This window comes from Nicotiana tabacum, chromosome 3 (genome assembly GCF_000715075.1).
Source record: "Nicotiana tabacum cultivar K326 chromosome 3, ASM71507v2, whole genome shotgun sequence".
NCBI classification, from domain to species: Eukaryota; Viridiplantae; Streptophyta; class Magnoliopsida; order Solanales; family Solanaceae; genus Nicotiana; species Nicotiana tabacum.
Window position 1 is genome coordinate 115279303 of NC_134082.1, and position 23608 is coordinate 115302910.

The 23608-nt window shown below is 38.9% G+C and overlaps 2 protein-coding genes across 4 annotated transcripts; both read left to right on the forward strand.

The window, feature by feature from the left end:
• Positions 1–523: 523 nt before the first annotated feature.
• LOC107789314 (short-chain dehydrogenase virD-like) lies at positions 524–1722 on the forward strand. The gene has a single exon (XM_016611089.2). It carries the CDS (start codon positions 629–631, stop codon positions 1475–1477), a length of 849 nt encoding a protein of 282 aa, XP_016466575.1. The 5' UTR covers positions 524–628; the 3' UTR covers positions 1478–1722.
• Positions 1723–14687: 12965 nt separating this feature from the next.
• On the forward strand, positions 14688–19947 carry LOC107789316 (AP2-like ethylene-responsive transcription factor ANT). Of its 3 annotated transcripts, XM_075249807.1 has the most exons (11): positions 14688–14845; positions 15216–15408; positions 15675–16016; positions 16121–16775; positions 16916–16998; positions 17136–17144; positions 17260–17348; positions 17432–17505; positions 17623–17673; positions 17777–17853; positions 19199–19947. In XM_075249807.1, the coding sequence occupies exons 2-11, from the start codon at positions 15219–15221 to the stop codon at positions 19750–19752; spliced, it is 2124 nt and encodes a 707-aa protein (XP_075105908.1). In that variant the 5' UTR covers positions 14688–14845; positions 15216–15218; the 3' UTR covers positions 19753–19947. The 3 variants fall into 3 exon arrangements, with proteins under 3 accessions (XP_075105908.1, XP_075105909.1, XP_016466578.2); XM_075249808.1 differs by lacking the exon at positions 15216–15408 and having other exon boundaries at positions 14691–14845; XM_016611092.2 differs by lacking the exon at positions 14688–14845 and having other exon boundaries at positions 14910–15408.
• The last annotated feature ends 3661 nt before the right edge of the window (positions 19948–23608 follow it).

Here is a 23608-nt window from a genome sequence, read left to right on the forward strand (position 1 = left end):
GGCTTAGCCACCAAGCAATAACCCTAGAATCTCTCTAGAATATAAACATTCACCTTAAATATAATTCTATTTATAACAATCTTTCTTTTCTTTGCACGGATATGAATTTAGTTGACGTTGAAAAGTTTTAGAAGAGACTATATTTTTATTTTTTATTTTTAGTAACTTTTCCTCTTCGATTATATTCTTTTTCTACTATTTTTTTTTGTTTTGTTTTTTGAAAGAATCTAAAACATGTAGTCCTGGTTTATCCTTCTTGCTATGAAAATGCACGTTATTCACGTTGAATTTCAACATCAATTATTTTGTACTAACCTTGTATCGTTCTTATTGTCTACAAGCTCAGTTTGCATTGTGAGTTTGTAACCAAAAAAACATGCGCATTACGTTTTGCCAATTAAATTGATATCTTCCATGAATTTGAAAACGCTCTTAATCAAGTAATCCACTGCAAGGCCGGCCGTTCTTTAAATCTTGATGCATATGCCTTAGCATATTCTTTAAGGCTTGGTCATCCCAAGATTTCCAAATACTAATAAATGTATTGGCGGAGAAAACTTGGAAAGATTCATGTTCAATACATCTTATAAAATTTGCTAGAGAAAATGAGTTAAACCAACGAAATAATATGCGTGACCAAAAGGTTGTTCTAGTCACTGGCTGCGCCAAGGGTGGCATTGGTTATGAATATTGCAAGGCTTTTGCTGAGCAGAATTGCCATGTTTTTGCATCAGACATAGCTCCACGAATGTCTGATATGTTAGATCTACAAGCAGATAAAATTGAGACACTTGAGCTCGATGTTGCATCGGACACAAGCGTAGCATCCGCCGTGAATTCAATTATATCCCAATGTGGGAAAATAGATATCTTGATCAACAATGCTGGAATAGGCAGCACAGGCCCTTTAGCCGAGCTTCCTTTGGATGCATTCAAAAAAACTTATGAAATTAACACGTTGGGGCAACTAAGGTTGATTCAACAAGTAGTCCCTCACATGGCATCGCGACGAAGTGGAAGTATAGTGAACGTAGGGAGTGTTGTTGGGAAAGTGCCAACACCTTGGGCGGGATCATATTGTGCTAGCAAGGCTGCAATTTTTTCTATGTCGCACACTTTAAGGGTTGAGTTAAGCCCGTTTAATATAAATGTAATTATCGTGGTCCCGGGGGCTATAAGATCAAGTTTTGGGAACAATAGTGTGGAAAGATTGCAAAACTATGAGTGGAAACTTTACAAGGATTTTAAAGAAGCCATAATTGAGCGTGCAAAGGCCTCTCAAGGGGGTAAATCGACTGATGCGTCAGTTTTTGCAAGACATGTAGCAACAAAGGTCTTGATTCCAAAACCACCAAAGGTGATTGAATTTGGTCATATGACTGGACTTTTTTCTTTGCTTTCATGGTCCCCTCTTTGGGCAAGAGATCTGTTCTTTTCGACTAGATTCAAGTTGAATCCCAAGGTTTTTAAGGTGTAATAGTAGTCGATAACTTTATTTCTTCCCTATTCTTCCTTGTTATGAAAGGGTTTGGGAAGTAATATGTGGTTGTTATCCATGCGCCGGATTGTGCATTTATTTCTTATGACCATATAAATAAGTTTTAGCGTGTGACAAATATAATTGCTCCCTTCCACTTTAAAATTAGAAAGTGTAATTACTCACCCATTCCACACATTAGTCAAACTATGTAATTATATCCAGTTATATTCAAACCAAATTACAATGTGACCTTCTAGGTTGTCTCGCCCTGAACTCTCCCACGCCATATATGCCACCAATATACTGGAGTAGTTTAATTCTTAAATCCTTTCATTTTAAGACCAAACTAAACCATAATTTGTCATTTGTAATAATTAGAACAGCCAAAAGTAGTAATATTACACTGTTGTCTCAATTCTGGAGAGTATAAAGGGTCTTAAGTAATAAAGGATATGGGAACCCTTTATATACGGGTAAACCACATTACCCAGAAAAGGGTTACTTGATAAGGTCAATTCAAAGCAGACAGAGCTAAGAATAGAGGCTCCTACCCACATTCCATTACCCATCTGTTTCAACAGCGAAATGGAGATGAAAATGAAAGAAAGCTATCTTTGCTGGGGCATAGCAAAGAAACACTTTTCTTTTGTTAGGCCATGCACTTTAGGCAAATTGCTAGTTGCCCGTTGTGTTAGGTGGAGTTCCTCATCATTACTTCAATCAAAATGGTCATCTCTCCCACATTCTTCCCTTTTTGCTAGTGTATCGGCCAAATCATTCTCACTAGAAAATCTGTCTCCGTGGAATATTACATGCAAAATTGCATGCAATATCTTGAAAATTTTGGAAATAGTTAAGCCAGCTCGAAGTTGGTACTTAACTTTGGTGCGATGACAAATCCACTTCTATATTATCTACTTATCAGGAATGTAACATATAGCCCTAATTTGAATTCTCTAATAGAAAGGAAAAATATATATTTTTTTTCTTATGAAAAATGAATTTAACTGGTCTATGCCTTACGGAACAAAGAAACTTAATAAGGACACGCAGAATGGTCACAATTTGCAATTTACTAATGCCGGGTAGTGTACTACTATTTTGTAGAAGTTTGGTCAGTTTTAACTAAAATTCAAAATTATGTATTTGAAGTAGAAGTAGAAATCGAGTATTTGAAAGTTGATATCGTATAAGGACAAAGATTTGATTTGGAAAAAGAAAAAAACTGAAGACTTGTACGTGATTTCACTAGGAATAAATTTCAAACAAGTTCTTCAATATTTCGCAATAGAGGATTTTTTTTCCATGCTATATGCAAGCTCACAATGTGACTAGGGCGCTGTAACACTCCAGATTTTAGACAGAGTGTCGGTGATCACGCCCAACTATGCCTTATAAAAAGAATAAAGCGGACGTTGCAAATATAATCCGAGTATTTAGCCTAGAGTCGATTCCTCAGGGAATTAACCTACCAATTACTTTTGTTAGACTCACTAAATTCTTCGTAATCAACTTCTCATATATTTTAATAACAAGTTGTGATGTTTTAACTAACTATAGCTGAATGAAGTTAAGTAAACTAACAGCTAACTATGATTGAGTTGTAAGCAAATAAGAGAAGGATCTAAGATTATGATTTCCCCTATTGATGGAATCCCTTCCTGTTATGTTTCGCATAAAATTGCCTAATCGTCTCTATCGATCATGAGCACTCTTACTACCGTAAATCTCTCCCGAGTAATAACGACAATTTACTAGACGCACTCTCCCGAGTTACGCTAGCTGACTTTTATTACACCTCACTTTCGATCGCACCCAAGGTTTCGTTATCCCTAATCCCACCTTTAAACCCTCGGTTATTGATCCCTCATATACTTTGAGAGTGGTGTAGTTCAACAATTACCTAAATATGCACTCTCTCCCGAGTAATACATACTAAATAGGCACAGCTAATTGAGAATCCTATCAATTAACTACAACAAGAACGTAGTTGAACAAATAGAGATTAAACCGAGCAAACTATATTAACATAACACGAAGTTCATCCTTCAACAGGTTCTATCAAAACCCTAGACTAAATATTTAGCTACTCATAATCGTATTCATACTAACAACAACAAAATTCATCATAAATGGTAAATATAAAAGGAAGAAAGGAAGAACTCGATGTCGAATTATCCTCATTGCCTTCAACTAAGCTGTAAAAACCTTGATAATGTTCCTTTGGGCCAGCTGGACCTCTTATAGGTTAAGTGGAATTACCCCCGAACTTCCAAGTTTACCCCTGAAATTATATAATCCGAACTAGACTAGCGCGGCCACGCTAATGGCCACGCATATAGCATAGTATTCTGTCTCGAGTTCCTGGGCTAGTGCGGTCGCGCTAGTGGACGCGCTAATGGTCGCGCTAAGCTGGGTCATCATTTTAGCTCTTCTTTTCTCTCTTCTTTCACAATACTCAGCTCTGAGGGGCTTCCCTTGCTTCAATTTAGCTCCAAACACTGTCCTAAGTAGTCATAAGCGCAACTCGCTCGTGCAAAACATGAAACTCACAATTAGTGTCAATTTATCGTGATTTAACTATCCTAGAACAGTGAAGCATAGTCAAGTTAGGGCATAAACATTCGCCAAATTACATGAATCTAGCCTAGTATCAACTCCACACACTTAAATCATTTCTAGTCCTCGAGCAATCCACCACACTCTATAAAGTTTCCTTTACTAAGCTTTTCCCCTAACGTATCACACCAAGAACAAATCACCAAAGATATGTCTAGTAGTGTACAATCTTTGCCTCAAAAGTTGACTCTCACGTGCCGTGCAATATTCGTACTTACTCAAATTACTCTATATGGAGGTCAAGACTTACCTTCCCTTCGTGAATCATATGCCCTCACATCACACAAGAGAGTAGTTCCACAAATAATAATATTAAGAACAATTAGGAACTTAGATAGACAAAATCCACTCACTCTCCGAAATAAAATTCATATGCCACACAGATGCACCATAGGCTTACCCGTAGTGTACTACTCTACTAATCGAGCTCATTCAGTCTAAGATCAATTAGAACTTCATTTGGTTGTAATGTAGGCTAAGGGACGGGTAGCATATATTTGGATATAGTGACTAACCTCCCTAAGCACTTTTATTACAATCACATTAGCATTCAAAACCATACTTATGTCAAACCAGACATTTCACCACACTTCTCTTTATAATACCCCAACTCCATTAGGTGTAATTATCTCAAGTCACCACTTATCCAATACTACATTTACTCATTCTCTTTTTTCTTTTTCTTTTTTTTTTCTTTTTCTTTTTAAGTGATGTTTATTCTTTTACTTTATCAAATACTGCACCTTTTTCTCTATTTCATCGGTTCCACTCAAAAACCAAACCACCACCCCACACTTTAGCGTTTGCATATTTCATAACCATTCAAGTGCCCATGGGAAATAAAAGGATTCAAACAGATGGGTCGTTCAAACAATTGGGTAAAGTTTGTAATGTGATTGCCAAAGAAACAGGCTTATAGGCTCAACGGGGTTAACTACGATGTATTGCATTTAGGTGGGTCTACTTTATATATCTGGCTTAACAAAGAAATGCCTATATCACTTCTAAGACTGAATAAAGCTACAATTTCTCTTTGCAAACACACGGGGCAAGTTCTAGAAATCAAATGTAGAGCATAGAATACAGTACAACTCACACACACATGACACATGACTCACTCTAGATTGGCTTATCAAGACACTCAGTGATTCGGCCCTCACATCCTCCTGCTCAGCCTCCTCTTCCTTAGAGTCATCAGATTCACCACTATCATCACCACCCGCTGTTACCGGCTCCTTCCCAGTAGTTACCTTATCTGCTCGGAACTTGGAGTCTTTTCGCACTATCTCATCCACAGCTAAATATTTCGGCACACGAACTGCCCGACATAGTCTAGTAACCAAGGAAGGGAAAAAGAACACATACCTTTTCACCGGACAACGGGTGAACATCTCCTCATGAATCAGCTTGGCCAAGTCAAAGTTGTGACCATTCATAAAGCACCATATCAGAGCTGCTCGAGGACCATTCACCTCTGTGGTGTTGGAAGACGGGATCAGGCGGTTGTTGATAACATATAACCAGTACTTCCCTTCAAAGGTTAGCGTCGCGGAGTGAAACTCCTGACCATACTTCATCCATATAATTTCCTTGCCGAGTGCACAGATTGTTGCAAAGAACCTCTCCCACTGCGTGTGTGATCTGCCATACATCTCATAATAGTCTTCATATGGGTCCACAGGAGCAGACAGCTGGTATATCCTCCGTATAGCCTCAACAGAGGCATCCACCGCCTTTCTGCACACTGTTACTGCGCCATTCACATGTTCCTTTACATTGGCATAGAATTCATGGACAACCATCACATTCCCCTCGTCCGGCTCTTCAAGGAAGATTTAAAGCCCCTACCTTACCAGCTCATTATACAAGTTAGGGCAGCCTAGCTGGACCGACCCTATATCTATGCCCCTTTCCGGTATCGATTTCTTAGGGGCCTTATCCGCAAAGCGGTCCTGAGTCTTGGCAGAGACGAACCTGCTACTATCAAAGGGACGAGCATGAGCCGACCCGTGCACCTTGGACGATCCAGCTTGACTGCTGGAAGAAGCACATGTGGTGCGACGTTTCCTAGATAAAGCCATAGTACCAAGAAAAGGAATAACATTAGCACAGCCCAAAAAAATGTGACTCAATGCGGTTACTGAGACTCACGCTCACAATTGGTCACAATTACTCATTTACACTCATTGTGGCATTTAAACAAATACCTTGTGGGCATTATATACTCACACCCCAATTCAAACATGTTGCACCCCAATACCACCACAATTTCCCCAAATTCACCCACTAAGTTAAGATACAACTCCACCAACGTTACCACCCACAATCACTACACAAACACTACACAAACACTACAATTTACTACACTAGGAAAAGAGAAGAACAAAAACCACTACATAATGAAACAAAATAAACAAAAACCTCTCTAAACAATTACAAAAACAATGGTAAAAAGAAAACCTTACCTGTAGTGAGAAAAGATGGTGAGAAGTGAAGAAGAGTAGAGTGGAGCGTCGCTTGAACCTTGGGGAATTTGGGTTGGGAATTTGGAGAAGAGGGAATTTGAAGAAGATGGAATGTGAAGAAGAAAGGGGTTAGGGTTGGGGAATTTGAGCGTTGGGGATTTTGGGAGTAAAGAAGAGGGGAGTAATTAGAATGGGGGGGGGGGGGGGTAGTTAGGGGAAATAACACTTACAGATTTAACATACAAAATAAAGACTAAAAAAATAGTAAGTTAAATAAAGCATCAGTTGGCGGGACTAGCGCGGTACGAGCGCGGCCGCGCAAGTGCAGACAGTGTACTTGGCCATATGCACAGCCACTAGTGCGGTCGCGCTTCTACCATGGTCACTAGCGCGGTCAAAGCGCAGTCGTGCTAGTGGTTGAGATGCTGAGGCAGAATGTTTACCCATATGCGCGGCCTGTAGCGCGGTGGTAACGCGGGCGCGCTCCTAGGCACAAAAACTTTCCATTTTTTCACCTGTTCTTTCCACGTCCGATGCACTTATCACCTGTCCAAGCTCACCTGTATTGGTTAGTACTTACCAAATTCAAAATTAACAACTACGAACTATCATTGGGTTGCCTCCCAACCAGCGCCTTAGTTAATATCGTGGCATGATAGTTTCAACAAATCAATGGGTTGCCTCCCATGCAGCGCCTGATTTAACGTCGTAACACGACGCATATAAGCGCATTTAAGGCTTGCTCGACCTCTGAGGTTCAGTCAGATGGATCACTAACACTTCCTTTGATTCATCCATGCCCACATATGGTTTCAATCTTTGCCCATTGACTCTAAATGTATGAGAGTCTTTCTCTGAGGCAATCTCTACGGCACCTGAAGGGAATACTTTGACCACTCGAAATGGTCTAGACCATCGTGACCTGAGTTTAATCGGAAATAGCCTTAATCTTGAGTTATAAAGCAACACCATGTTTCCAAGATTGAAATTTTGCTCAACAATGTTCTTGTCATGCAACCTCTTCATTCTCTCCTTATACAGCCTCGTGCTCTCGAAAGCAAGATATCGGAACTCGTCGAGCTCATGCAATTTTGTGACTCTAGTTGTGCCCGCAGCCTCAATGTCCAGATTCTGCTGTTTTATTGTCCACCAAGCTCTATGTTCTAATTCCACTAGCAAGTGACAGGCCTTCCCGAACACCAACTTGTATGATGACATACCAATTGGTGTTTTGAAAGCAGTTCTGTAGGCTCAGAGTGCATCATCTAGCTTTTTCGCCCAATCAGTTCTTGTGGCATTCATAGTCTTGGTCAGTAAACTCTTTGTTTCTCTATTAGACATTTCGACCTGCCCACTAGTCTGAGGATGATATGGTGTTGCCACCTTGTAGCGCACATCGTACTTTGCTAGCAATTTCTCAAAGGCTCGATTGCAGAAGTGAGTGTCTCCGTCACTGATAATAGCTCTCGGGGTCCCAAAATGGGTGAGTATATTCTTCTTCAAAAACCCCACCACCACTCTTGCATCATTGGTGGAAAGTGGTGCAGCTTCCACCCATTTGGACATGTAATGTACAGGAACAAGTATGTACTTATTGCCAAAGGAGCTGACGAAGGGGCCCATGAAGTCTATCCCACAGACATCGAACACTTCAACCTCCTGAATTAGGTTCATGGGCATCTCCTGGTTCGCTGACATTCATTACAGCCCTTCACCCATTGATGTGCATCCTTAAACATTGTTGGCCAGTAGAACCCGGCTTCTAGCACTTTCGCTGCCATCCTGACTCCTCCAAAATGCCCGCCATACGCCGATGCGTGACATGCCTGCAAAACAGAAGATTATTCTATCCTGGGGACATACCTCCAGATCATATTGTCAACACATATTCTAAACAGATAAGGTTCATCCCAGTAATACATGCGGCAGTCACGATAAAACTTTTTCTTTTGCATCGAGAAAAGGTCATAGGGAACTATACCACTTGCTAGGTAATTTACAAAGTCTGCATACCATGGCACTTCCTCAAGACCTGTAGCGAGTAGCTGCTCGTCTGGAAATGTTTCTAGAATATCCTCAACCTTAACTGAGTTTTTAGCTCCTTCAAGTCATGATAGATGATCAACGACTTGGTTTTCTGTGCCCTTACGGTCGCGAATCTCAAGGTCGAACTCTTGCAGTAACAGCACCCAACGAATCAGGAGCGGTTTGGACTCCTTCTTCTCAATCAAGTACCTGAGAGCTGCATGGTCAGTATAGACAATTACCTTAGAGCCAATAAGGTATGATCTGAACTTGTTGAATGCAAACACCACAGCCAGCATCTCCTTTTTAGTCACAGTGTAGTTCAGCTGGGCTCCACTCAACATTCTACTGGCATAGTAAATTGGGTGCATTAGCTTGTCTTTCTGCTGTCCCAGCACTGCCCCCACTGCATAGTTACTGGTGTCACACATGAGTTCAAATGGTTGCTCCCAGTCGGGGGCAATAATGATGGGTGATGTGACTAGCCTCTTTTTCAACTCCTCGAATGCTACCCTGCAATCATCAAAGAATAAGAAAAAGGTGATTTTTTTCTAACAACTTACAGAGAGGGTTGGCAATTTTTGTGAAGTCTTTTAATAATCTTCGGTAGAAACCGACATGCCCGAGGAAGCTCCTGATTGCCTTGACTAAAGTGGGGGGTCGCAGCTTTGCTATCACGCCAACTTTAGCGCGATCCACCTCAATTCCCTTGCTTGATACCCGGTGTCCCAAGACTATGCCCTCTTGTATCATAAAATGACACTTTTCCCAATTAAGTACTAGGTTAGTCTCAACACATCTTTTCAACACTCGGGTCAGATTTATAAGGCACTCGTCGAATGAGTTTCCCACCACTGAGAAATCATCCATGAACACCTTCATTATGTCTTCGACAATGTCATTGAATATGGCCATCATGCACTTTTGGAAAGTGGCGGGTGCATTGCATAGGCCAAAGGGCATCCTCCGAAAAGCATAAATTCCATATGGTCATGTGAAAGAGGTCTTCTCTCTGTCCTCTGGTGCAATAGAAATTTGATTGTACCCTGAGTACCAATCCAGAAAACAGAAGTGGGACCTCCCTACCAATCTGTCAATCATCTGATCAATGAAGGGAAGTGGGAAGTGGTCTTTCCGGGTGGCCAAATTTAATTTCATGTAGTCCATACAAATTCTCCAGCCCGTGACGGTTCTTGTAGAGATCCGCTCATTGTTATTATTTTTGACCACCGTCATACCACCCTTCCTAGGAACACATTGCACCGGGCTAACCCAGTTACTATCAGAGATGGGGAAAATGATTACCGCATCCAACCACTTAATCACCTCTTTCTTCACCACTTCCTTCATGTTGGAGTTCAGCCTTCTTTGGTACTCCCTGGAAGGTTTGTGCCCCTCAGAATTTTATGCATACAATATGTCGGGCTGATCCCCTTAATATTTGCCATGGTCCACCCAATGGCAGTCTTGCACTCCTTGAGTACCTGCAAAAGTTGTTATGCCTGCACATCTAACAAACTAGATAAGATAATAACAAGTAATGTGGAGTTAGGTCCTAGGAACTTATACCTAAGATGGGCGGGCAGTGGTTTCAACTCCAGCTTTGGTGGTTCTTCTATGGATGGTTTGGCTGGAGGAGTTTCTCTGTTTTCTAAATGCAGGGGCTCGAATTCAAGTGTTCTATCCCAAAACCCTCTGCCCTTTAAAGCCAGCACCCATTCTGCCAATTCTTCCCCATTCACCTCATCTAAATTTACAAGACAAGCAATAAGAGGGTCCTCAATAGTCAACGTCTCATCATCTGCTTCTACGATTACATCCACGACATCAATAAGAGAGCAATTGGCTAATTTACTTGGTCGCCTCATAGATTTCTGCACATTGAATGTTATCTCCTCATCGTTCAATCTCATCTTGAGCTCCCAGTTTCATAATCAATGAGAGCTCTCCCTGTGGCCAAGAACGACCTTCCCAAAATTATGGGAATTTCTTCATCCACCTTATAATCCAGAATCACAAAATCTGCAAGGAACACAAATTTCCCTACCTGAATCAACACGTCATCCAAGATACCAGAAGGTCTTTTCACGGTCCTGTCAGCTAGCTGCAACAACATAGATGTGGATCTAGCTCTTCCTATCCCCAACCTCTTATAGATTGCCCGGGGCATAAGATTTATGCTAGCCCCCAAATCACAAAGTGCCTTGGCAAAAGCAAAGTTTCCAATGGTGCAAGGAATTGTGAAACTCCCTGGGTCAGACAACTTCTCAGCAACTGGTCTAGTTAGAGTCACTGTGGCCAAGTCTTGGAAATCGAATTTTCGGGACATCAAGTCCTTCATCATTTTTGCATAACCAGGCATCTCCTTCAAAGCATCAATCAATGGAATATTTACCTGGATTTGTTTCAGCATATTTAAAAATTTCTTGTATTGTTCCTCGTTCTGGTATTTAGCCAGTCTCTATGGGAATGGTGTTGGAGGTCTCTTCTTTCCAATGATTTGGGTTTTCTCTTTGTCAGACACCACCTCAACTACCGGTTTTTGGGCTGTCTCAACTTCTTTCTCAGCCTCAATCTGTGTGTTGGGTTCTTCTTGGGCAGGTTGTACTGTCACTTTTGTCAATTTCGTTGAATCATCTAGCTCAATGGGCACTGATACAAGTGTCTTAGCATGTCTGCTTTCTCGAGCCCTCTCTTGCTCCAAGTCTAAGTCTCTGCCATTTCGTAGACTTACTTCCATTAGCTGCTTCGGGCCTTGATCTTTTGGATTTACCTACGTGTCTGCAGGCAATGTCCCATGAGGACGATTACTCAAAGACATCGAAATCTGGCCCATCTACACTTCAATATTCTTTATAGCTGATCATGTGCATATACCCTTTCACTCATTTTTACATTTGACCCAATAATCTGCTGCATCATTGCCTCGAGTCTAGCAAACCCATCTTCATGTCTCCCACCATATTGCTGCTGAGGAGGATGAAAACCCTGCTGCTGAATTTGATTGTTGTATCCCTATGGCCTTTGGTAAGGCACCATATTATTGTGAGGTCGCATACCTCCCATATTTCCATTGTTGAGTTGTGGCTACACTGGCCTGTATGGCTGATTCTGTTGGCCCCAATTCTGATCACCCTGTCTCTGGCCCCCATAATTTGACACATAATTCATGTCCTTAGGGTAATGATGATGATCACTTTCTGCATTCCATTGGTTACAAATTGGCTGACTAATGCAAGATGTGCATAAGCCTCATTGGTAGTATCAACAATGTGTACCTGCTGCTTCTGCCCTGACTCTTCCACTTTTTGGTATACTCATCTGTGTCATTAATGTGGCCATATTTTCAGCAAGAGTGCTGGATGGATCTAAGGGCACTGAGTGAACTACTGGAGTGATAGGTGCATTCCTGGTTGTCCACCCCAAATTCTGTGCCATCTTGTCAAGTAGGCTTTGGCTTTCTCTCCATGTTTTGCTCAAGAATGCTCCACCAGCTGAAGCATCAACATTAGCCTTTACGCTATCTGTCAAACCCATCCAACATCTGATCTGGAATACCGTGGTGCGGACATATAACCAACATCCCTTTTAATCGTTCCCACGTTTCTTGCAGTGTCTCCATTGATTTCTGTTTGAAGCTCAAAATTTCAACAATTTGCTGAGCAGTCTTGTTGGGTAGATGAAACTTATTCACGAATTGCTTGACTAACTCCTCCCAAGTCATGATGGAGTTAATGGGGATCGAATTTAGCCAAGTATGGGTAGCTCCTGTCACTGAGAATGGAAACAACAACTTTATTCCTTCCTGAGTTACGTTAGGCTAGCTTTGAGTTTTGTAGATCGACAGGAAATTTTTCAAGTGCTATTGAGGATCTTCAATGTATGACCCCGAAAATAGTCCCTTGTTTTGCAACAAGTACAACATGATATTCGTGATTTGAAAAGATTCTGCCTGTATCTACGGTACTAATATCGCCGTGGACAAATTCTCTGTTGTGGGTTGTGCCCAGTCATATAGAGCAGCCTCTGGCACAAGAGGTGCCACTGGTGCTACTGGCGCAACTGGGTCTAACACGTTATCCCCCGTATCTGGTTCGAGTTGTTCAGTTGATTGTGGTTGTTTGTTTTTCCAGTTGGCCCGATTCAAAGCCTTGAAAACTTTCCTGGGATCTGATAATACTTCAAATACTTCACCAGTTCTCGATGAGTTTCTAGGCATGCACCTGTACAACCAAGTCAACAAATGTTAAAATTTCAATGTATAGATTGAAAATAAAGAAAACTGACAACACTAAGAATTTTTGTATTTCTTTCAACTGTAATTGATAACACCGTTAATTCCCCGGCAACGGCGTCAAAATTTGATCACGCCCAACTATGCCTTATAAAAAGGACAAAACGGTCGCTGCAAATATAATCCGAGTATTTAGCCCAGAGTCGAATCCTCAGGGAATTAACCTACCAATTACTTTTGTTAGACTCACTAAATTCTTCGTAATCAACTTCCCAGTTATTTTGAATAATAAGTGGTGATGTTTTAACTAACTATAACTGAATGACGTTAAATAAACTAACAGCTAACTATGATTGAGTTGTAAGCAAATAAGAGAAAGATCTAAGGTTATGATTTCCCCTATTGATGGAATCCCTTCCTGTTATGTTTCGCATAGAATTGCCTAATTGTCTCTATCGATCATAAGTACTCTTACTACCGTAAATCTCTCCCGAGTAATTATGACAATTTACTAGACGCACCCTCCCGAGTTACGCTAGCTGACTTTTATTACGGCTCACTTTTGATCGCATCCAAGGTTTCGTTATCCCTAATCCCACCTTTAAACCCTCGGTTATTGATCACTCATATACTTTCGGAGTGGTATTGTTCAACAATTACCTAAATATGCACTCTCTCCCGAGTAATACATACTAAATAGGCACAACTAATTGAGGATCCTATCAATTAACTACAACAAGAACGTAGTTGAACAAATAGAGATTAAACCGGGCAAACTATATTAACATAACGCGAAGTTCATCCTTCAACAGGTTCCATCAAAACCCTAGACTAAATATTTAGCTACTCATAATCGTATTCATACTAACAACAACAAAATTCATTATAAATGGTAAATATAAAAGGAAGAAAGGAAGAATTCAATGTCGAATTATCCTCCTTGCCTCTTGCTTCTCCTTGCCTTCAACTAAGCTGTAAAAACCTTGATAATGTCCCTTTGGGTGAGCTGGACCTCTTATAGGTTAAGTGGAATTACCCCTGCACTTCCAAGTTTACCCTTGAAAATTATATAATCCGAACTGGACTAGCTCGGCCGCGCATATAACATAGTATTCTGTCTCGAGTTCCTGGGCTAGCGCGGTCGCGCTAGTGGGTGCGCTAATGGCCGTGCTAAGCTGGGTCATCATTTTAGCTCTTCTTTTCTCTCTTCTTTCACAGTACTCAGCTCCGAGGGGCTTCCCTTGCTTCAATTTAGCTCCAAACACTGTCCTAAGTACTCATAAGTGTAACTTGCTCCTGCAAAACATGAAATTCACAATTAGAGCCAATTTATCGTCATTTAACTATCCTAGAACAGTGAAACATAGTTAAGTTAGGGTATAAACATTCGACAAATTACATGAATCTAGCCTATTATCAGTCGGCAAAACACAAGAGAGATGCTTTGTATATAAGTTAACAAGCGTTAGATATTAGTGACGTGTTTTAAACTCGTGAGGTCCTAGGCCTTGAGTAGGCAATATCACTAGAGGACTGGAATGTTACAAATGGTATTAGAGCCACTCCTGCGTCAGCCTTGACGATGGTGGATCAGAGTTCACTGAGTTTTGGTAAATCTCGATTAGGCGGGGCAAACCTCAATTCCGAGTTTAGGCGAATCCCATGCGATGGGGCAAATCTCAGCAAGGACACTGAGTCCATAAGAGGGGGGTGTATATATGTAACACCCCAGACTTTAGACAGAATGTCACATCAACAAAACACAAGAGGCATACTGGGTATATAAATTAACAAGCGATTAGATCCTAGGAACACATTTTAAACCTATCAACAGTGGACTGTGCTGTACATGCGCCCATTCTCTTTGTACATAAACTGGAGAAGCCAGAGGTAAATGCCTAGTGCGCTATATTAATAGTACTAGTATTCTGATTTCTGTGAAGTGACAAGATGTTTCTGAATTCTGCCTCTTGTGAAGATCTAAGGCTTAGCTTCCCTGATGCAGTTGGAAGACTGTAAAAGGTAATATAGGCACAGCTAATTGATTGTTGTATCATGTCTTATTAATATTTCTAGATTTTTGGCCGCACTCACTCCACTTTTGTCCTCTGCCACATTTACTAAAATGACCATTGATTTCTCTTGTTACTCATTAAATTCCAACAGATAGATGATGGAATTTGGCTTCTCTTTGATCAATTAAATTAACCAGTGCGCTGGTACTTGTACAGTTTTCTTCAGCAACGCCTGTCTTCTTTTCTTTCTTATAAGTGGCAGTTTTGTTTAGCAAGAAGAGACTTTTGTTGGTTCACATTTTTATATAATAGTCATTATCTACAGTAGAAGCATTAATCCACAAGGATGGATCCGAATCAACAGTCTTCTTATGCAGTAAATGTATAGTCGTACACAAAGCAAAAGGGAGAAAAGCAAAAGCAAAGAAGGAAGCAGGGGGTGGAGCATAAGAAAAGCAAAAGAAGATGTCTTTCTCAAACACAGATCCCAATGGAATGCAGGAACGATGCCCGGCATTCCTTGCTGGAACTCATTCTTTTTGTTTACAGGGACTCCCTTTGTTCTCCTTGGTAATCTTTTCAGTGTGATATATATGTGTATATATACTCACATCACACACACAAAGCCCAACCATTAAGTTGTGTCTAAGACTTTGTTTTTAGGTTTATGGTTAGATTTTGTTCTACCTAGTGAGTCTGCAACTAGAAAACAAAAGTAGAAAATGAGTCTCAAATGGAGGGAACAAAAGAAAGGGTGGAGTATGATTAATTTATTTGTCTCCCAATGATTGACTTGCTTGCTCTAAGAGAAACTCGAATCTTTTTATATGTGTCAGGATATTTCAATTCCATAGCAACAAAGATGAAGTCTTTGAGTAATGATGACAATAGCAGCAACACTAACAGCAACAACCACTGGCTTGGTTTTTCACTTTCCCCTCACATAAACAACTTAGAGGGTCCTCCTCCTGATCACCATCACACTCAACCTTGCTCTAGTGATGTTCCAAGTTCAGTCCCCATTAGATTTTCTCCAATCCCTCTCACCTATCCAGGCATGTTCTATAATACTGAAGGTGACAATGCAGCCTTTCTCTCTTCATATTCTGTGATGCCTCTCAAGTCTGATGGTTCATTATGTATTATGAAAGCATTCAACAGGTCACAACAACCACAAGGTTATTTTCAGCTCAATACTTGTCCTGCTTTTAAATGGGGTCCTTTTTTTGTTTTGTACTTTGGGATTCTTACTTTTTTCATGGAATATCCTTTTGTTTTGAAGGTATGGCAAGTTCAACACCAAAACTGGAGGACTTCTTTGGTGATGCATCAATAGGGACCCATCACTATGAAGATTGTAACAGAGGAGGTATGGCTCACAGCTTAGACAACAACATTTACTACAACCAACACCAAGAAAATGAAACCTCCAACAGCCAAGATTTCTTAAACCATTTTCAAGACAACTCTAGACAGCAACAACAACAACATTACCCTGATTTCTCAGCATTTCTAGGGCATGAACTATATCACCCTACTGAGCAGGGGAAAACAGAGTGCAATCCTCACGTTCCGACAATGCCAGTTGATGAAATGTCTGGAATGAATAACTGGGTGTCAAGAAACTATCAGAATCCAAATGCGCATGCATTGGAGCAGAATATGATAGGATGCATGGCTGATAATGGTGGTGAATCTGGATCAAGTGGTGCAATGACATATGGAGATTTTAAGTCACTTAGCTTATCAATGAGCCCTGGCTCTCAATCCAGTTGTGTCACTGGAACACAACAAATCTCGCCAACTGTCGCGGATTGTATTGCTATGGAAACAAAGAAAAGAGGGCCTGCGAAGGTGGAAAATCAAAAGCAAATTGTTCATAGGAAATCCATTGATACATTTGGCCAAAGAACCTCACAGTATCGAGGCGTCACTAGGTTAGATCTTCACTTTTATCCTATTTGTTGTTTCTTTTTTCCTTCTGATGGCATTTAATTTATAATAGGTGCTTATATGTTTTTTCTACTAAAAAAGAGCAGACACCATGATTTTATTTGTTATATTTCATTTGAATTAGGCATAGATGGACTGGTAGATACGAAGCTCATCTATGGGACAACAGTTGTAAGAAAGAAGGGCAGAGCAGGAAAGGAAGGCAAGGTTAGTTTCAAACATATTTTTTTTTAATGGATTTACCTTTTTCAACTTCTGAGCAGTTGTCTATGTACTAATACAAAAATGCTCCATTTTTTACCTTCTTCATGATTATCGCTGGGGATGCATGTTGGTTCTTTCAGTCTATCTAGGTAAATCTTGATTTAGGTTTCTGTATACATTGTATATTTCAGTGAAATGATTGAGCCATGAGTGTATATGTCTATCTTGTTGTTAACCAAATGATCATAAATATAATAAATTTAGGTGGGTATGACATGGAAGAAAAAGCTGCAAGATCATATGATTTGGCAGCACTGAAGTATTGGGGACCCTCCACACATATAAATTTCCCGGTATGCAGTAGTATATTGATTATTTATCAACTGTATTTTGTTCGTTTATGCTGTCATTTAAGTTTTTAAAACCTCTAACGCAGTTGGAAAATTATCAACAAGAGCTTGAAGAAATGAAAAACATGACACGACAAGAATATGTAGCTAACTTAAGAAGGTAGGTATTGTTGCTGTTTCAATTTATGTGTTAAAATCCATTTTTATCTTTTCTTGATTTCGTTTTCCTTTCCTGTACTTAAATCAGTATTCATTTGATTTGTCCAAATATTTGCAGAAAAAGTAGTGGTTTTTCAAGAGGAGCTTCAATGTATCGAGGGGTGACAAGGTTTGATACTCACTACAATTTCAGTAGGCAACTTTAATATTGAAATGAAGTTATACTGTTACTAAAATTGAAAATCGCCCTTTTCTGGTTTTCGCTTTAGCAGACACCATCAGCACGGAAGATGGCAAGCTCGTATAGGCCGAGTGGCTGGGAACAAGGACCTTTATCTGGGGACATTTAGTGAGTAAATTTTACCATTAACTTGCTCTGTGATTCCATTTTTCATCTCAGATATGTATTTTGTTTTGTAAAGTGTGCACATAGATTCAACTAAACATCTTAATAAGGAGTGTTCCTTATTATTAAGGCAAAGTTTCTTTTATCTTTGAGCCCGTTTGGATTGGCTTAAAAAAATGGCTTGCGCTTAAAAGCAACTTTTAAGTGCTAGAACTTGTTTTATAAACAAGCTTTTATCTGTTTGGATAAAAGTGCTAAAACTTAAAAAAATTATTGAAGTGTTAAGTGTTATAATCACTTTTTTCTGTTAAAAAGACAAAAATATCGCATAAAACAAATCAAGAACCTATATCTTCCTCTGGCTTATTATGTAACAATCTGCCAAACCTCGATTTTTATAAGCTGATCATGACCAAACATAAAACTTGCAAAAAGATTGTTACCATATAGTTTTTAAATATAAAGCCTTAAAACTATGTTTGGGAGTAGTTGAATGTTTTAGGATGAAGAACAAGAAAAGTTTGGGAAAGAAGAACAGAAAGTGTCAAGATGAAGGAGAAGAACAAACTTACCTTCGAAGATGAAGGAGAAGAAGAGGAAAGAAGATGAACTGAAAGTGGGAGTAGTTGAATGTTTTAGGATTTATTTGATGAGGGTAGTTTTGGGATTAGTAAAAGTTATAAGGGACAAGTAATTTTGTTGGTCAAAATAAGATGGCTTTTAAGCCAAAAATGGAGAAGTTAGGATATCCTAACTTGTAACTTTTAGCTTTTTTTAAGTCTTTTTTAACCTTTTTTAAGCTGTTTTCTTTTTTGCCAAACACTCCAAACATTTAAAAATGGCTTAAAAGCTAGATTGACTGGCAAGTCTTAACCTTGGTAATAAGGCTGATCACGAGGCAACAAGAGCATGTAGAGAACTTTTTGTCAGCAAGGCTGGATTTTACTCATAAGGCTGTTTTTTTTAATGGGAATCTTTCACTTTTTACTGCCTAATCTAAAGTCTAAATATGGTTCTCTCTCTTTCTGCTGTTTTTCCTCCCTTATCTTTGTCTTTTTATACACTTTCCCTGTATGAGAACTGCTCCTATATATACTTAGCTGACTTTTCAGCAGAGCTGTCTCTGATTCAATCTCATTGGATCAAGTATTTAATTTATATACAGTGACACCATAAATCTTTATACTATCATGTATTTTAAACTATTGCAAAATGTTATCTGCCTTATATATCAAGTTACTAATCTCACTTTTTAAGAACGGTTGAGTGTCATTTAGGTGGTATGATAGTCTTTTTACACTATCAGATTATAGAAATTATTAAACTCTTGGATCAATTTTGCGGGCAGGTACCCAAGAAGAAGCTGCAGAGGCCTATGACATTGCTGCAATTAAATTTCGAGGTGTAAATGCTGTGACAAACTTTGACATATCAAGGTATGACGTGGAGCGTATAATGGAAAGTAACACCCTTCTAGCTGGGGAATTGGCTAGGAGGAAAAAAGACACAGAAACAAGCAAAGTAATCTCCAATCAAATCGTTGCAAATCAAAACCACATCCAGAATAAAAAGGAAAGTGGAAATGTAGTAGATTGGACAATGACACTTCATCAGTCTTCCGCAGTTGGAGTTGATACAAATACAATGAGACCTACACTACAAGAGGGGGATGAATCTGCACGAATCAATACTCACTTGTCAAATGCTTCTTCTCTAGTAACTAGCCTGGGCAGCTCTCGAGAAGGCAGCCCTGCAAAAAACAATAGCCATTCCATGCATTTTGCGATGCCTCAGTCAGCACCAAAGCTAATCACTAGTCCAGCAACTAATATTACCTCTTGGATCTCATCAGCCCAATTGAGGCCTAACGTCCCAGTTTTTGCCGCATGGACAGATGCTTAGTTGTTCACATTATCCAAATTTCTGGAAGTAGGAGGAAACGAATCTAATTTAATGTATCTTTTTTTTTGTTTCTAAATGCAAATTGATGATAGTCTTGGTGGGAGTAGAAAGTAGTTCCAAAAAAGCACAATTTGCCAACTTCTAGCTCTGAATGGATGAATCAATGGAGAGATACTTTAGTGAAATTAATGATGAGTTGAAATTGTGTGCAATGGTTGACTACTTAAAAAGGTTCAATTGATAATTAGAGTTTATTCTGTTTGCGGTCCTATCAAGTACAAAAACAGCTCAATATGTTGCCAATAATGCAAAAGATGATCTTTAGCTTTAACTTTTGACGCCTTGACCGTAATCGGGACGCTGTCTTTTCTCCATATAGTTCCAATTTTTCCTCCTAAAACATGATTACAAGATTTCTTTCTTTCATGAGCTTTCTCTAAAGGCGATGAACTATGCCAGCCTATTTTTCAAAAAGGTACGAAGGAGGAAAGTAGATTACCAATCAGGACTTTTGCTGGCTTATTTAAATTATTATGTTTTAATTAATTTGCTACGTCATAATCATTTTTTCTCAGTTACTTCTTCCTCTCGTCCCTAATCTCATTCCATATTGCTTATGATTTTTGGGGACATATTGTTTATGAATTTTCGGGATACCCTTACAATTGTAACTAATATTAACTAATTGAATCGATTTTATGAGCAAGAAGCCACAAGACTAGCCACAATATTTGCGGCTGTGTTCACCTTCTTCTCTTTAATTGTGAATCGTTTCAATTAAAATGTTTAATCTGTTCTTAGACCATGCACTTGAAAACACAATAAAGACTTAGCCCACTTATATATCGTGTTGAATTGTTTCAAATGTATTATTTAAAATTTTTAAATTGTTAGAGATACCATAATTTATATATCTATTTATTTTAGGTCTGGAAGAATACTTTCTAACGTTGTAACCACTTGCCTTTGAGATCGCCTTACCAACAAGGAACCTTAATCTAGTTTGGGAGCTAGCTTTAGCTTCCACATAATTCTTGTGATTTTGATAGTTTCCGTGATTATATGGAATTTTAATCTATTTACACAAACACCTCAATGATTTTTGCTTGTTAATACATAGAGTGCAATAAGCATATCTTGCTTTGGTACGGAAATGGATAGACAAAAGATTCAATTGAGAAAACATAACTAAATGGGCATCTACTTGAGCCTCCAAAGATAAAGATATATGAACAACCATTTGATCTCCATCAAAATTGGCATTGAATCCCTTGCAAACTATTTAATGGATGTAAACATATAGTCCCTTGCCTAATCTATGCAGAGTGGGTGATGTATTCAGCAATACATGATATCCCGCATAACTTCTTGGAGGATTTTTTTTTTTTATACAATCGACTTTTTTTCTCGGTTTTACTCTTTGCAACTCAGAAAAGTGAAAAATAAGCATTTATTAGTCGAGCGGAATGCTTCATTATTTTCTATTCATCACTTTAGTTTGTTCGTGTTTTTTCTAATTGGTCTAATATGCTCTTAAGCAGAAAATCAAGCTGGCTAAAAGTCCAAATATAATCTTTTGAAAATTTCTTATCTAAATAAAGCATAACCAAAAGTAAGGGATTTGGAAAACACGTTACGTCCAATTATCAATGGAATATTTAGCACGATGAAAAAGGGTAACGATCGTAAAAGAAGACCACTTAACAGCTGGTGCTAAAGAAGAGATACGAGTAAAAGGAAGGATTTTAAGGTCAAAGGAAAGATTTGATTGTGGAAAAACTTCCAAAGCTGGATACGTGAGGCATTTAATTTGCATTGTCCTGTCAAAAAAAAGACCCAATTGGATCGAAATAACATGGTGCATGCGGAAACTAATAACACAAAGCTTGGTGGACGATAAATCAAATGAAAAGAAAAATATATTAAACTAAGCATAATAATTTATAATGATTTGGTCAATTGATCTACATATGATAAAACTAATATAAAAGAGAAAAACTATCGAGAGAAAAATCTCCCCTTAAACAAAATTCTTTGATGACTACATTGTGGATATTTTTGTTTATGCTCTTGTGAGAAGCAGAAATCCTTAATTTATAGATATGCAAAACTTGTCTTCCAAGAAAAGGATAAGACATATTAAGGAGATTTAATCCTTTTAGGAGTCTTTTTTCATTCCTTCGAAAAAGAGAGTCCTAATAGATTAGAAATTCAGGCAAATCCTAACAATTTCTAGTATCATGCAATTGTAGATCCCCGAACACTATCTAGGGTGATTGTGGAATCTGACTCTCAACTGATTATCAGCATGATTAATTATAAAATGAAGGCCCCTTGGCATATCCGGCACATCATTGATCAGATTGTCGATATCTCTAATCGTGGTAATTTTATTTTGTTATATTCACATAGAAGACAATATGGCTGCTGAACAGTTAGCTAATTACGGGGAAAGCCTGAGAAATTATATTATTATTGATGGCGCTAGTCAATCTTAAGGCTTGATCGAGAGGGTATCCCGGATATCAGAATAAAACTAAGGAAAAATCATTTTGTTATTAATTATGCTAACAATAGATAATCCTGACCAATATATAGCGATGTTAACTCTGTGTCTAGCATCCTGTTGTAAAGGTCCATGTTCTTAAATATAAATTCCAATGATAAAAAATAACATACTACTATGGTGCAGGATCACGAGGGATAAAACAAAGGACTCAAGAAGCTCTATCATTCAAGTATGGAAGAAGTAAAAGAATACGGAAAAGATCTCTCAACGGAAGTAAGTAAGGAAGGAGAATGATGGAAACTGCAGAAGCAAAGGAAAGGAAAGGTATCAAAGATTAGAGGCTAAAAAGGAAGAAGTAGCGAAAATCCGAAAGAAGAATCAGTCAACAATTTGATAGCTGATTGACGGAGGATATTATAGGAAGGTCTCAAATTAAAGGAAAACGAGATTGCGAAGCTCTATACCGGAGATTCCTCTGTCAAAGGCAGGCCGTTAAAGCCCGAAATCAAGGGATCCAACTTTGATTACTCAAATAACAGAAAGATCTACTTAGCGGAAGGAGTCTGCCAAGGCCACAAGTCAAGGAAAATCAACGGAAGCTTCACCTTATTCCTTGAAAGAATCAGTACTAGTCTACGATTCCTCACAAAATATATATAGATCTGTACTAGGCTTGAAGCATACATACTTTGAACGAACCACTATCACTTTTTTTTGTTTCACTCCAAACAAACATTGTAGTTCTTTTTAGATCTGCTGTGTAATTAGTGAGAGAAGAAAATGAGATCGATAAACACTGGTGAGACATTATATCAAGAAGAGAGAAGTGACATAGTGACTAAGCTGTTGGTGTAAAGCTATATCAACTCTCTTGTAATCGAAAAACTTCAAATACTGAAAGAGAGCACCCTTGCAACCCAAGGGGACTGACGTAGGATTCACATTAAATTCGAACTAGTATAAAATCCTGGTGTCTTTAATTCCTGCACTTTATTTCCGCTTTACTTTTATTTTGTTCTTATCTTCAGTCGACTAATTGGTAAACTAATCAACTACTTAGAATACAAAAAGAAAAATCGACAATTCACCTCCCCTCTTGTACTTTCACCTGTAACCCCTTTGTTATTGAGATTATTTCCCAAAATTTTCTCTCTCGCTTCAGTTAGTTGTACACTAGAGTGATTAATGTCACTCTTCATCTTGTTCTGAAGGCTATGGTCTATATCCTCCACCGTTTACTAGTTCTTTTTGATAATATATAGGTTCGGGGTCCAGCCTAAACCCCATCATCCATCAATAGTGGACTTTTGTTGGGAAAAAAATAAACTGATGCACCGATTTACATTT